Below are 16127 nucleotides of genomic sequence, written 5' to 3'. Positions count from 1 at the left end.
GGGCACCAGGGGATCCACAGTGACTGAGCCATAACCTGTGCCTGGTAGGGGTGAAGGGAATGAGCAGGACACAAAGAGATAAGTCTACCAGTGACAGCTAAATCAGACCAGAAATCTCCAGTTCATAAACTAGCCCATAAAACTTCCACAAATTCTAGCCCATTAATAAGAAAGAGTTGCAGAAAGCAAGGCTCTTGAGAAGTCCAGAGAAACATTAAATCTAGACAAAGGAAGAAGGGACATTTATTATATCTTTTAGAAAAGTATTTCAAATTTGGACACTTCATAAAGAATATTTTTGGGGGTAACCTTTAACCCTTTATTCCTGTGCAATTATGGATATTAGCTGACAAAAAAAGGAAAAGGAGTTACCATCTTAAGTATTAGGAAATACATGTTTAAAATTTGGTTGAGTTTTCTTTTTTTTTTTTTAAGGATTTTATTTTTAAGTAATCTCTATACCCAACGTGGGGCTCGAACTCACAACCCTGAGACTAAGAGTCACATACTCCACCGACCGAGCCAGCCAGGTGAGTTTTCTAAATTCACATTATGCCTTGTCTTATCCCCCTAATTCTGCAAGTTCTTTGAGCCTTTTGCTCAAAGGAACAGATATTTCAAAACCAAAACCAACCAAGGGTAAGAATGATCAGCAGTTCAGCAGTTTAGCTAGTCTGCAGTGGTCCATATACCCAGGGCAGACAGATGATGCAACTGACAAATGGGCAGAGGCCAGATAATAAAGGCCTCAGAAGATCAAGTTCAGTAGTTTGGACTTTTATCCTGTATGTAGTCATTGACAAGTTTTCAGCAGGGAAATAACATGACAGATATTTATTCAATAAGTGAAATAATAAATGGGTTAGGGGAAAATTTCTTAGACACATTGACTTTGAGAGTGTGTCAAAGTTTACTACTCATTAACTAGGGGACTAGTGAGGGGATAATATGATGTGCCTGTTTAAAGTAACTGAGCAACAAGTTTGTATCTCCCATTTAGGGAAAGGAATCTTTATTTTTTATTTTTATATATTCATTTATTTAATTTTTTAAAGATTTTATTTATTTATCTGAGAGAGAGTGTAGATGACAGGGAGAGGGAGAGAGAATCTGAAGCAGACTCAGGCACTGAGCACAGAGCACAATGAAACTAAGAGTCAGATGCTCAATCTACTGAGTCACCCAGGTGCCCCATGGGGAAGGAATCTTTATATAAGTAGCTAGATTACTTCATATAATACTGCTTATTTTCAGAGAGTTGTAAACCATAGAGGTACAACAGTCAGAACCATCTTCCCAGAGCTGTCAGACATGAACCACAGAAAGAACAATATATCTGAGATGCACAGGTTTAGCAAATTGATGCTACCAATCAGGCATTTCAAACAACAGGTTTTATCCCCAAGAAGGAGCCATTTAGCACAGAAGCCCAGAGGTCTGCTTTTTCTCAAGCAGCTCTCAATAAATTTCCTCAGGATACAATTACAGACACTAAACACACAGTTTACTTCATTTTCAGTTTGGGTATAATTTCTCCCCCCTCAAATGGAAAATGAAACCAAGCTAACTTCATGAAAGATTGCAAGGGGAAAACATACAGCTGTTTCAGAGCCTCCCAACAGCCCTATTGGTAATGGGAGCTTCCTTAGGACCCAAATAATCAAAACTGAAAGTTTCTTGAATCATCTTATAGAAAGAAAGTAAGGTGGCCCCAAAAAGAGTTTGGAAGAGACTTTTTGTGCTAAAGCTTGATTTTCACTTCTTCATAACTTGGATAATTCTTATGAGGTAACCAGTATGTAAATATTAAGTAGGTAAAAACTCACGCCAATATCCCAGAGTCTTGACTGCTAAGATTTTGGAAAATGTTAGGTTGCTAGATTAATTTCTTCTTTATTCAGTTAACAATTTTTTTTTAAGGATTTTATTTATTTATTTGACAGAGAGAAAGAAAAAGCACAAGCAGGGGGAGCTACAGGCAGAGGCAGAGGGAGAAGCAGGCTCCCCGCCGAGCAAGGAGCCCGATGAGGGGCTCGATCCCAGGACCCTGGGATCATGACCTGAGCTGAAGGCAGACAGTTAACTGACTGAGCCACCCAGGGGCCCCTCAGTAAACAATTCTTAAAGACCCTTAAAAAGAGGGTTCACCAACCCAATAGGCAACAAATTATAAGAAGGATATAGTTTAAAGTGCTCTTTCCTCTTGACAAGCCAGAGAGCTGGAAGGGACAGCCATATCTCTTCTCATCATCTGCCTGCCTCCCATTCCTAAAGCAGGTCTGTCTTAAGGTTTTTCAGAGAGAAGGTGGATATCTAGTTGGTTCCTCAAAAAAAGTGGTCTAATTATGCTAGGAGACCCACTTCAAAGTAAATCATTATTTACTGCCTACAGTTTTTCCTGATGTACAACATTATTTTCTGCAATTGAAATCTTAGCCCCTTTCCTCTAGTCTAATCCTAGGTGAAATCACAAGGCTCTATGCTGCCCGTGACCTGACAAACCTACTGAGACAAAGAAAACATAAACCTGACAGGATCTGACTCATCCCACAAACCTGGGCTCATTAATACCTGGAAAATGAAAACACAACATACTATCATTAGGTCGTTGTAAAATGGTAGCTGTTGATCTATTTTCTCTAGTCTTGAACTTCATCCCAGGATATTTTAGCAGTTAAGATGGGAGCTAGGCATTTGCCAGTGATTATTCTTGAACAAGCACTGGATGTGGAAGTTGTGTTTTAATTTCCTCATATTCCCCCAAAAGAGGCCAAGTCTGAGGTGTCCCAAGGTCAGAGCTTAAGTACATTCACTTAAAATAGTTTCAGTGGTTTTGCATTTGCCCAATCATCTTGAGAAAGGAAAGAAATACTTTAAAGAAATCCAGCCCAAGTCAGAGGTGCTCAGGACATGGTGACCCCTGTTCATGGGAAGCTGCCAGGCAAGGAGCCCAGATTTAGTGGTGATTTACAAAATTTAGAAATCCTTCTTGCCACCTCCAAGAAACCTATTCATGAATGACAATGTATTTAAAATATAAATATTATAACACTTACTCTCTGCTTTGAATACTGCCAAAAGATGATCTGAAATTAATTCTTCCACTGAAGATTCCAGCTTCCTTTCTCCATCAATTATCCAAGGAGTCTGTGGTAAATTCCTGGAATATTTATTATATCTCCCTGCCAAAGAAACATAAGGTAGCCTGGATGGAATGGTATCATTAACACATTAGGATAAAACAACTATTTATTGAGTGCCAATATCCTAGGTACCATGACATAAAACAATGTCTAGCCTTCAACTAACAATCTAATTTGGGAAGCCAGCACAGATATATAAATAATTAAAAGATTTAAGGTAACAGTAGAAGAGATGGATAAAGACATCATATGAATCATCAAATGAGCTCTAAAGGAATGCTCAGTATATTTATTAATCTGACTGACTGACTGAAGAAGTAATATTAAGGAACACACCAAGGGTCATTAGAAAAAAAAACAAAACAGCAACTACTGCTTTTACTGCGATTACTACAACTACTGAGATTAATAATACTTTTAATGAAATACTCATTGGTGATAATATATTCCAAAGAGTTCAAATACAGGAAATTTTGAAGTTTTTGTAATTTAAAAAAACCCCACAACCCTAACAGAACATGACTCACTGCTTTAAGAATAAAGTTGCACTAATGGCAGGTAGCTTTCATTACCAGGGGGAAGGGTATTATAGTTGAGACTAGAGAGCAATTTCATTTCAGGTATTACTGTGAAATAGATGTAGCTTTCAAAACAAAAACTATCTGCTAGATTACCTCTTGGGAAGGTCAATGCAACAATTTTTTTTTCAGAAGCTCAGTCTTCAGTCATTTTGCAGATGATAAAATTATTTTTTCAAGTTCACTTTCATGCTCTCTGTGGCTAAATTTCTCCTGATCGGTTTCAGGTCTCTGCATCTCCCCATATTTCTATGGGTACTGGCCATCTCTGATGGAAACTATTAAAACCTGAGAAGTATCATTCCCTTTGGCATGGCATTTTAAATAACAGAACTAAATGGACCTTAAAAATGCCTATAGAACCTAAAATAAGCTTGGCTATCAGTCCTAATTCTCAAAAGAGGTAACTAATCAGAACCTAATAATAAAAATAAGAAGGAAACAGAGGAGTCATTTGAGTTTTTCAGAAAGGAGAGTAAGTTGACAGTGTAAGTATATTCTAGACTAAATATTTTACCAGCCACAAAAACAGCACCATGAGCACACTCAATTTCAAGAACAGTGCATACAGCCTTTGGTGAGTTTGGAGGACAAGGAAACTGCCTGCAAAACAAAATAAATTTTACAGCTACTATTTTCCAGACATGATATCGAACCACATAACTAGGATGAATCAGCATTGTCTGAGACACACAGACCCCGAGTCTCATGGACTAAGCCACTCCCTAACTTTAAGTTTCGGAATCATAAGGGTCTTTTAGGCCTCAAGTACATTTTAATACACAAGAGTGGCACTAAGTAAATCAGGGCTCTGCTACTACCTTTCACTTAGGAGGCCTCATGTTCACAGATGATAATTTCTAACAGCCTTGAGATTTGAGAGAAAAACCGTATTTATGAAGTGGAAGCCTCTCCAGGTTCTTTAGCCATTTTGCTATCCATAAACACTTGGTGCCAGCTTACAAAACCCTTAATCATTTGGGTAAAGTTCGTGTGCAGTGACAGACTAGTCATAGGAATAAGTCCCACCTGTGGGGAGAGTCTCTGCCATTTTTCTCCCTTTCTCATTCCAACTATGACCTCAGGGCCAGAAAAAGTGGAATGTGGCAGACTCTGCCCTTTTAGCTAAGAAACTTCAATCTAACTGAAGACAGACAGGAAAGAGCAATATATGGCTCTATTTTCTGTCTACCATCTGGGAACTTCCAAAGCCATGGACTGGAGTCTACCTGTAAATGACTAGATATGGACTTACTCCAAATGCTTGGCTTGAAAATGCCACAGTTTCCCAAGATGTCTTAACAAAAAAATTACTTAGAAACTCAGGAACTATTGCTTGTAGAGAGTAGTTAATTTTACTTTCTAAAATTCAATAGAAATATTTCCATTTTCTGAGGCTTGCTTTTAGTCAGTAAAATAAATAAAACCTTCTTCACAGCTTCATTGTTTGAAATTTATTCAAGGATATTCTGGAAGGATAACTATGATAATATTTTATTAAATAAAATGAACACAATGAGAATTAAAAGCTTTATTGTATTGCAGCATATTTTAACAAGTAAAGAACTCATGAGCCTTTTTCTCCCTCTTCTGGAGATGGATAATACTCGAAATGCAGAATGAGGGATGTAATGGGACCAGCTTTGGGCTGGAGAGTCAGGAACCCTGGCTCTAAGTCCACTCTATTACCCAGTTGAAATCTTAGGCGTCAACTCCCTCAATATGCTCTTCTAAAGATAAAGAAGTTGGATTTGATTCATAAATTCAAATATCAGTTTGACAAACATTTATTGAACACTACTACACGCCAGGTACTATGCCGGGGAGTGGGGATATAACAATGACTAAGACACAATCGTCATCCCTGAAATACATCCAGTTTTGTTTTAGAGATAATCCAGATTATCTCTAACATTCCTTTTATTCGAAAATTCCATGATCCTTCCATGTTTCTATACTTCTACTTACTTGCGGAAATCCTCTTCTTTTATCTTATTCAACGCTTTCATAACTGCCATTCTAGTGAACACTGACTATATAAGGTAAAAATGAAAAGGAAAGACGTTTTATCACCCAGGCAAGAAAACGAGAAAACATCGGAGGTGAAACACAGAACATGGTTGGAGAAATGACATCATTTTAAACCATACTTACAGGACAGAAATACTTAAAAGCTTAAGAAAATAAAACATAAGCATTCATACTGTCAGTTCTCCCCGCAACCCTCCTTGTCAATTCAGTCTATGTCCACAATAACAGGTAGATCTAGCAGAACAATTTAGCAGCAGGTTGCCAGGCTAAGAGGTAAATAGAGCCAACCAGCCTGACCTGGCATCTAGCAACTCAACATCACTCATCAGCCACAGATAAATTAAACAAATTCACCATGCTGAAGAAAAGGGCATCTACAACAAATGTCCCACACTGGGTTTTTTTTAAGACAAGAAAAGCCAAACCACATCGTAGATATACTAGAACAAATTAGTGCATATAAAATGGCTTATTATGATAAATCATAATTGTGTCTTCTGTTTGGAGAAATTACGCTTGACTCTAAAGAGGCACAATGTAGGCATCTCAACGGTTTATCATCAAATCAATAGTTTTCTAAACCATATTTTGGAGAACCCCTAGGTATAGGGTTAAAACTGAAAAATAAGTGCCTAATTGATAAGATCTGAAATCTTAAGCCTGAAAGAACCTCAAAAAGTCATGTAATTTGCTCCCAGCAAAAAGGCAGGAAAGTTACATACACCTATACTACTGGCCAAATGATGTGTTATCAATGATGCTTTGACAAAAATGTCCTTGTTCCATTATTTGGTCCTGGTACTTGTATATTTCCTCAAAGATAACAAAAACTGAAACAAGATCTTCAATATAAATACGGCTACAGGTTATTTGGACAGAGCTTTCCAACTGGTATGGCAAAGCAATAAGCTATAATTGTACCTAAGATGTTGAGCCCTCTAAGTCACAAGGGCAGAGGGGCAGGACCTGGACAGAGAGAACTCCCCAGCCCATTGCCTCCAACTTAGAGCAAATTCATTTGTTAACCTCAGGGTGTTGAACACATAGGTAATGTTCTAGGTGTACCATGATGTGAGAAAGGTGGGAAGCAGTGCTTTAGGCTTTGCCTGCATTTGTAAATTATTTCTGTACAGGGCATTCCACAAATGTTACAAACTCTCCCTGCACACCCACCCTGCACCCAGTTCCAAAAGGCTCGGCAATTAATCAAAGCCAAGAATAAAGACCAATAGATGTATCTTTGGTAATATGCTTATATTCTTCTTAACAACCATAACAGCAAAACAGATGTAGTAAAACTAAGAATGCCTGAGTCTCTGCATAAAACCAGCTAGGTATCTGTGGCATGAAATCTTGCCAATATCATTACCTTGCCATTCCCTTCTGGCATAGTAGAAACTAAAAATATATGCTAACTAATTTGCTCATTAATATGAAGACCAGCTCACATCAAATAAAGGGAAGTTTGAATAAAATGTCCTTTTGCAAATGTAGCCTGAAACAGGCCATATTAATTCAGATTGTCCTAAGTAAAATAATTTATTTTGGATTATATTTCTTAAATACTAATTCCTAGAAAATGGGTATTAGACAAAAGTTTGGAATGCTAATAATTAACATGGATTTTCCTCAATGAGGTAATTTGGGGATTAAAACCTAAAAGCTGAATTTCCCCCAAATGGGTAACAGTAACATCACTGAAACACTGGTTCTAAATTTAACAACACCAGGGAAACAACCCAGACAGTGACACAAATATGAGAATGTTTGTGTTATGACTTCCTAGCTAGAGGCAAAGGCATTCAGAGTAGAAAAAAATAAAAATAAATGTAGCAAATGGAAATATTGAAAGAATGATTCTTAGTATAATACACTGCCAGTATTTCTAATGCATATCATTTTGCTGTTAATCTGAATATTCAGCTCAGACAAAACTCAATAAAGAATAAAAAGGAGGAATCCTTACCTGTTTGTTTTTGGCTGGCTTGAAGCAATCTGGGCATATTGTACGTCTAAGTAAAATTTAAGTTAATAAAAAAAGTTAATGAGTTTATTTTGGGGTGAATATAATTCAAATATATTTTATATATTTTAATATATATGGCTGCTAAACTCAAGATATCAAGAGCAGACAAAATGAATCCCTATACCAGCTGTACTGGTATGCCTACACCCTTATATCAGATAGCACATTTTAAACCTACTAACAGACATGACAAGTTCTGATATGCTCATTACAAAGAGGGGGAACACTGTTTCATGAAAACCAAAAAAGCATTAACAATGTTACACAACTGACATTGTTGTTTGTGTAGCAACTTACAGGAAGTGGCAATCCTCAACTGTTTCTGGGTGAGCAAACACCACACTCACTTCAAACAAGCTCTAAAAATTATAAAGACAGTTTAAAAATGAGCAAAAGGAAACCAACATCTAACCACTTATGAATGGAAATAGAAATTAATTCTCAAAGATTGGCTCACAAACAGTGACAAGGAAAACTGGAAATACTACTGTTCTCAAATCAGCTTGTGCACGGGGCAGCTGGAAAGGAAATAGTTTTGTTTTTTGTTTTATTTCTAAAGCTCATTCACTAGTTATTCTACCAAAAAAATTTTTTAAACAAATTTTAAAATAAATTTGTATGATTTTTGTTCATGTATATAAATTCAATGTGAAGATGAAAGAGAATTCAGGGAATTGGAAAGAGATAATTGTTCCTATGATTACAATTATTAGCAAGGCAAAAGCATTTTATTCACATGCTTAAAAATCTCTGTGAGAGCCTTTATTTTTTATTATTTATTTTGTGGCACTTTAAGTACTCAAACTTCTTAGCGGATTTGAGTTTTAAAAGAGAAATCTTAATTTTTATTATAAAAATGATACATATAAATTATAAAATAATCAAACACAGAATGGATTTTTAATCCCACACCACTGAGGTAGAACATAGTAATAGGTGTGTTTCCTTCTAGCCATTTTTATGAATATAAACATAAATGTATATACTTCTTAGGATATTAAACATACTTTTGGAAAATTGCTTTATTTAATTAATATTATGTTGTGGACAACTTTTCATCTCTTCAACTCCAGGGACTGTTGGACGTTTAAGTTGTAAACTTTTCCATTATTAAAAAATGCTACAATGAACATCCTTGTATACAAAAAAAGCACAATTTCATACTCTATGTACATTAATCTTCACAGAGAACAAAATTCCACATTGAGAAAAATGATAAATGCCATACCATATAACAATTTTATCTTTTTTATTGAGTATTTCTGTATTTACTGATTGCATTGGATTGTCAACAAGCATATTAGCTTCTCTAGAATCACAACTCTGAATAGCTAAATTTTTTTTGCTCTCTAATTTACACAGTAAAATTAAAATTACAAGACATTGCTTTTACTCAAGAAAACTTCACTCATTCTGAATCTATTAGAACATTGTTGCATCTTTTGTTTTCTATTTTCTGTTCTCACTAATTGAACATGTAAAATTACTTATGCTTCAAAACTGAAGTTTGAGGTAAAAATATTTTGCATCAATGACTTCTCTAATTTCCAAAGTACTTTCATTACCTCATTTCCCCTCCGTATATGTGTGAAGTGGTTTTATTCTCTATTCTGTCAGTATTCAGTTTAAAGGAGAGAGTTTATTCTTACTAACAGAAGGAAACAGAGCTATATAATTCTAAATGGTAAAAAATTTTCTTAACTAATTAGCTTTGAAAGATGGTTTTGTGATTTTACTTGAATAGGGGTGTGTCTGATATTCAGGGAATTTCCTTCAAGCAAAATCATGAAGCAATGAAGTCATACTATAAAAATCTAATTTAAGATGAGCTGGGAATATATCCTGTTGAGCTCTTTCCTAAAATTCAGTCCATTCTGGAGACTGAGGCAAGGTCCATTATGGAACAGGGGAGATGGCTTAAGTGTCCTGGTTTCAAAGGCAGTCTTCACCTAAAATTAGAGGGACTTGAGATACAACAAGGTAGGATAGGCTGAACCCATGCTCACTATAGTTGATTGATTGTATTTGAAAACAAGATTAGCCACAGATAACTGAATTTAAATAGTCTGGAGTTGGCTCTACACTTATTCACAGTTACTTCTGTATTGCTTTATCAGTACATGTGTCTCTCCAATTAAACTATAGACATATTAAAGGCTTAGATTCATTTCTAATCTTTTAAAGTCAATTAGGGTATACTACATTTGTTACATTCATAAATGTCTTAGATCACAAAGAAGTCTTAAAAAATAAAATCTTTCTCAATTTAAGAGTTAGAAATTAATATTTTAAAAGCTTAAAAATTCTCCATTGGGTTAAAGAGAAGATTATTTTGGCTAATCAAAACTCTGCCACATAATGAAGTAAAACTGGTAAAACCAGAGAATGAAATTAACAATGCTGATGATGACCCAATACCTTTCCATCAATGGGAACACCCAGTTCCTCTGAAAACAGGGGGTGAGTTATCCATTTGTAGGCTTCTTTTAGTTGAACTATATCATTTCTTCCCAGCGACAGACTCTGTTTTCTGAATAACATAAAAATTAATTCACTGAAATGGAAAACTTTACTTTTTCTGCTAAAGGAAATAATTTATGCAATTATTTAAAAATATTTATTGAGTGCCTACTATGTCCCAGGCACTTTTTACACATTGGATAGTAAGCAGACAAAAATTCCTCAGCTCATGGACCTTGTAGTCTAGTAGAATCAAAAAACAGCTTTTTAAAATGGTATATAAGACAGTTTTTAAGCTTCAAAGACAAAGGTATACTAATAAGTTTTTCTGAACTACCATTGCCAGATTCTAGGATTATATGTCAGAAGACAGAAAGATGGAATAGAAGGGATTGTTTATTGCTCAGGAACAATAAAACTGTGTATTACAATAATCTCACCCAGACTAAAAATTTTTACATCTACTCTCTTCCTGATAACGGGGCTTACTTTTAGGAAATCAACGTAAAAGCTATACTTCAGTGCTAAAGAAGAAACATTAAGTCCTAAAGTATCAATGTGCTGAAATGCTTGTCACTTTAATATCAGAAAAATGTCTGAATAAAAATCTGACATTCCCCCCAAATCTACTCATGAGCCAATAAATAGGTTTCGGGAAGTCCCAGTTATGATCTCTAGCTTTTAGTTTGTAACCTAAAATTGTTATAGAAAGGAACTGAAGGGGGTGCCTAGTTGGCTCAGTTGGTAGAACATGCAACTCTTGATCTCAGGGTCATAGTTCAAGCTCCACGATGGGCATGGAGCCTACTAAGAAATTTTTAAAAAAGAAAGGAACAAGTAAAAAGAAAGAAAAACACATATGGTATGATATTATTAAAACTGCTTTGCTATGCTAAGAATACTATGATATCACTAAAGAATTAACAAGTCCACACTATTCAAATCAGTCTTATGAACTACAAATCAGTCTTATGGCTATATACAAGGCTGCTTTTAACAAGAGATGTTAGGACCAACTTGTGAGTCATTTCTTCTATGTCCAATTTTCACTGATAGAAATTACTACTTATATCAAAAATTCATTGTAATTTAATTCTTAAAGACAAAAAGACACTACTAACTGCAGCTAGAAAATAAAAAATAATTTAGCTAATGGCGAAATTTAATTGATCTAAAAAACATATAGGGACGACTTTCCTCTAAGAATACAAATTAAGAAATGGTTGATGTACACATTCTATATCCAGCTGAGGTATAACTGGTTACACAGAATGCTTTCATATGCTTTGGGATTGTGGTTTAACAATGAAAAACTCAGATAAACCCTACATCTGACAAAGAATCAAATTACTCTCTACATTCAAGAACTTATTGAAACACAGTTTGAACTTCTTAAACTGTTCCTAATTCTCTGAATATCAGAAACATTTTAAGTATTTTAAAAGACTATCTTGATATTGTACCAACAGTTTAATGATATTTGCATAAAATAACATCACAGTTGAAAAGTAATTAATGTTTGAGAACTCAAAGGACAAAAAGTTGAAATGGAAAACACAAGAATAGAAAACTATTTAAACATTGTTTAGATTCTAGAGAGTACCAAGAGTTGCAGCAAAAAGCAATCCAAAATATGGGTTAAGACATTACTGGTATTTTAAAACCTTCATAGTCTTTGAAATAGATTTAGACATCTTAGTCCAATTAAAAAAAAAAACCTACAGGAATTTTTTCTTTCCAGATTAAAGAACAGTAGAAAGGGGTTAATAGACATCTTGGAAATCTTAACCTTCTATACAAGGCAAAAATTTATCACTTAAAATGCCAGATTTTTAATCCTGCAAATTCAATGTGCCTTAATAACTTTTCTAATATAATTTAGGGTAAATGTTTTCACAGAGGTTCTTAGCATATGCCTGATGGTCCTTTGGAGGTATTAGTTGTCATTGAGGTAAATTCAGTCCTAACTGAGTACTTAGTAACTGCATTTCCCTTTCTCCTGTGTCAGATAACTACTGATGAGGATGTCAACTGCAATCACTTTTGCTATAGATACAATATGACAACCATTCCAGAGGAAAGATGAGCCAAAATTAATTTTTGGCTCGATTAATTTTTCTAAATTCCTTGAATCAATTCTTTAATGATTCCTCCACAATATTTTGAATTTAGAATGAACTACGGACACTGACAGAAAAGATTAGTATTCTGTATTTCTTCTGTGCCAATATCTCTATATTGAACAGGATCTTTTGGAAGAGCTAAGCTTAGTTTAAAATTCTTTGATAGAGAATAACAACAGCAACTCAAAACCAATGTGGATGGAAACTGGAAACATTTAGAAAATAGCATGCCTTGACTATGCTAAAAAATTTATCAAACATAGGATCAAATTTTATTATGTCAGAGTCACAAGCATTTGAGACTAATTTAACATAACCTAACTAAACCCTAAAACCTTTGCTAGATATACGGCTATTACCCTTTCAGAAAAGCAGATGTGAAAAAAAAAAAAGGCCAAATCAATTACTTTTTTTAATAAATCACTTAACCAAGTATAAGATTCTAATACAGAAATCTATACTTCTCTTTGTGCTTTTCTATCCAGAGTGCACAGGAAACTTAAGTAGTCATGTGGCCCTTTTTATATTGGTATAGAATTTTTAGTTTCAAAATCCAAAAAGGTCTGGAAAATTAAAGACTTTTTTTTTTCTTAAACCAGTTGGCAAACAAACACTGACTTGAATATGTGAGGCTGTTTAGAGACTTTGTGTATCAAACTTAATGTGAATATTTATGTTTCACTGAAGAAACATTAATGTGTTTGATTATAGAGTACCACCTCAGACCATGGAGGGGAGGGGTATGTTATATATGGTATTTATCACCATATTACATTTCTAAAATCTAAAAAAATTCTAAATTCCAAAACACCATTTGGTCCCCAAGGGTTTCAGATAAAGGACCGTGGACCTATGTTTTACATGTTTTACCTATGTATAAACTCACTGTTGTTCTGCTTTTAATAGGATTTTACTTTGTATCTTTTATAGTATAGTTTATAATTTAGTTTCTAAGACTAGTATAAAATTTATTCTTTTATAATAGCTTGCCAAGCTACATTATATGAGTGCCTAATGTAAAAATATAAAATACGTATTTACATTCAGTGTTAAATTTACAAAACAATGAATCCACTTTAATAGACTACTAATAATGTGCCATGCAAATAAACTAATTTAACAAGGTTGACACCTAAATTCATATAATAAAATTTTTTTCTTTCTTTCAATTTCTCTAGGAGCTAGTGAACTCACTCTAAAAAAAGAGATAGTAGTAGTAAAAGTACTTTAAGAATCAGGTAGCTTATATTTAAATGGTAGAAAAAATTCCCTACCTAAATTACTTACCCCATTTCCTGTTTTACCAGCAACCATGCAGCATGCTGTAGGCAATTTAGTCACACCCAGAAGAAGAGAAAAGGGGAAAAATGTTCATTGAAATGAAGTTACAATATCATTACTAAAGTGCTTAATTTGCTAATCAAACTCTCCTTTTTAGGGGAGGAGTTAGTGTTCAGAAATGTGGCAATGACTTCATTCTCATTTAAAATCAGAAATGAGGTAAGATGCCACTTTGCAGTGCTGGGTTGCTTGTGGCCTAGGAACAGATTTCTATCTCATTAATGAGGTATAAGTGTTTAACATGAGTAGCTCACTTTTTTTCTTAAAGTATCTTAGTATTTCACAGAGGAAAGCCAAAAGTGAACGAGGACCTACTATGTCCCCCAAACAGAACTGAAGGCCTCAGTTTTTTTGTTTTCATTTTTTTAATAGGGCTACCACATTTTTAACTCTATCTAATTAATGATGTCCACATGTAAGTGTTTAGAAGTAAAATGTACCAACATCCGTAACTCACTTTGGAATACAACAAAAACTAAGATGAGTGGATGGATAAACTGATGACAAAATATATAACAAAGGAAATACAGAAAAATAGTAACAATTATAGAATCTAGGTGGGTATACGGGTGTTCATTGTACAATTCTCAGAATAAAATGTTAGAGAAAATGTTCTGGGAAGAATTAATAAAAAACTTTAAAAGGTTGCTAAAATGGAGATAACATTCACAATTATGGTTGTTATAAGGATTAAATTAAATTCATATAAAATGCTTTACATAGTAAGTGTGATACTAAGATTTCTCAGTTTGCCAGTAGGCTCCCAAAGCTGTCACTTTACAGAAAGCTAATGACATGTCCTATCTCATTATATAGCATTTTGTGAACATGACAGAAGCATACATGTGTAAGTCGATAAAATAACATATGTAGTCTCTGCATCCACCTGCCACAAAAGTAGCCATTCATTATCGCTCACTTCTACCTCAAGACCTGCCCCCCACACACACACATTACGGTTCATATGTAGAATCCTGTCCTTTTAAACTTCCAATGACCAGTAAGGCACTAAATACCTTTAAAGACTTATTTGGAAATCTTAGGTGTATTACATTGTTCAGACATGAGTCAAGCAGAATAAATTAATTACTGGCCAAGTAAGAACTAGAATTGTTCCCAATGCCTAAACATCTCATCAGTACCTTCTGATTCAGTACTTTGTCTACTTTGCTAGTTCAACCTAATGCCATTGATAGCATGACAAGACCCCATCCTTCTTTCCTCCCATTTACTCAAGCCCTCTTTGAAAAGTACAGGGGCATGGTAAAATACACAAATTACTAGGAGTCAGGAGACCCAGTAAATTTCTAAATTTCTGGCACTCAGTTTCCTAATGGGTAAAATGAAAGAGTTAGACTAAGATGAATGTAACTTAAACCATTCTGGGTGGCTGAAGGTCATCATTAATGGGCATTAGTATACTATTTTGGAATAGAGGCTATTAAGACTTGTAGGACTGGGCGCCTGGGTGGCTCAGTCGGTTAAGCGACTGCCTTCGGCTCAGGTCATGATGCTGGAGTCCCGGGATCGAGTCCCGCATCGGGGTCCCTGCTCCGCGGGGAGTCTGCCCCTCCCTCTGCCCCTCCCCCTTCTCATGTGCTCTCTCTCTCTCTCTCTCATTCTCTCCCAAATAAATAAAATCTTTAAAAAAATAAAAAAATAAAAAGACTTGTAGGACTTTAAGATCATAGAAAAAAGTGAAAAATGATCTCCCAAAGCTGAAACCTTATAGTCCATATTGCCCTACCTTCCTCCAGCCTCCATACTTTAAGAGATCAATAAATACTTGTTTTCTCATCCAAAAAGGGATATTAATACTCCCCTTGAAGGGAGACTGTGAGGATTCAATGAAGTTGTATATGTAAAGAACCAAGTAAGATTCCTGGCATGTACTTAACAAATAGTAACTACTATTGTCATTTTTTAATTAAAACCTTAACTGCAATTCACAAATGATAAAATTATTATCCCTTTTTTTTCCTTAAAGATTATTTATTTCTTTGAGAGAGAGCAAAGCGAGCAAGAGAGAACATGAGTTGAGGGGGCAGGGGCAGAGGGAGAGAGAGAAGCCTCCTTGCTGAGCAGGGAGCCCAATGTGGGGCTCAATCCCAGGACCCTGGGATCATGACCTGAGCTGAATGCAGACACTTAACTGACTGAGCCACCCAAGCGCCCCAAATTATTATCCCTTAAAAGATTTACAGGACTTGATTCCCTTCCCTCACTTCCCAAACTGCTCTCCTATAGATAGTCCTGAACTTTTCTCATCAATGAAATCCTCATGGGTATCTAAGCTATAGAGAATTATCTGTCCTTTCTTTAAGGGGACTCAGGTTCTTCTGTTCTTTTTTAGTGACCTTTTTCTCTCCTCTTTTGAAGCAGATTCTGTTTTCTATAGTCACTTTCAGGTGATGCCATCAAATCT

At 35.1% G+C, this 16127-nt stretch overlaps 1 protein-coding gene across 3 annotated transcripts in view; it reads right to left on the bottom strand.

Annotated features, from left to right (window-relative positions):
- PUS10 (pseudouridine synthase 10) overlaps nucleotides 1-16127 on the bottom strand; it is a 71942-nt gene that overhangs the window by 15788 nt on the left and 40027 nt on the right. For all 3 annotated transcript variants that reach the window (XR_003524760.1, XM_027622916.1, XM_027622917.1), the window contains exons 5-11: nucleotides 13649-13683; nucleotides 10197-10308; nucleotides 8076-8137; nucleotides 7719-7764; nucleotides 5690-5754; nucleotides 4239-4324; nucleotides 3057-3182 (exon numbers count right to left, since the gene is read on the bottom strand). Coding sequence is in view for 2 of the 3 variants with exons in the window: in XM_027622916.1 (XP_027478717.1) it covers nucleotides 3057-3182; nucleotides 4239-4324; nucleotides 5690-5754; nucleotides 7719-7764; nucleotides 8076-8137; nucleotides 10197-10308; nucleotides 13649-13683 (532 nt within the window). In the remaining variant the exon portion in view is untranslated. The remainder of the gene's footprint in view (nucleotides 1-3056; nucleotides 3183-4238; nucleotides 4325-5689; nucleotides 5755-7718; nucleotides 7765-8075; nucleotides 8138-10196; nucleotides 10309-13648; nucleotides 13684-16127) is intronic.

The sequence above is a fragment of the Zalophus californianus genome, chromosome 8, assembly GCF_009762305.2.
Source record: "Zalophus californianus isolate mZalCal1 chromosome 8, mZalCal1.pri.v2, whole genome shotgun sequence".
In the NCBI taxonomy this organism is placed as follows: Eukaryota; Metazoa; Chordata; class Mammalia; order Carnivora; family Otariidae; genus Zalophus; species Zalophus californianus.
This window is presented reverse-complemented; position numbering and strand designations above follow the sequence as displayed.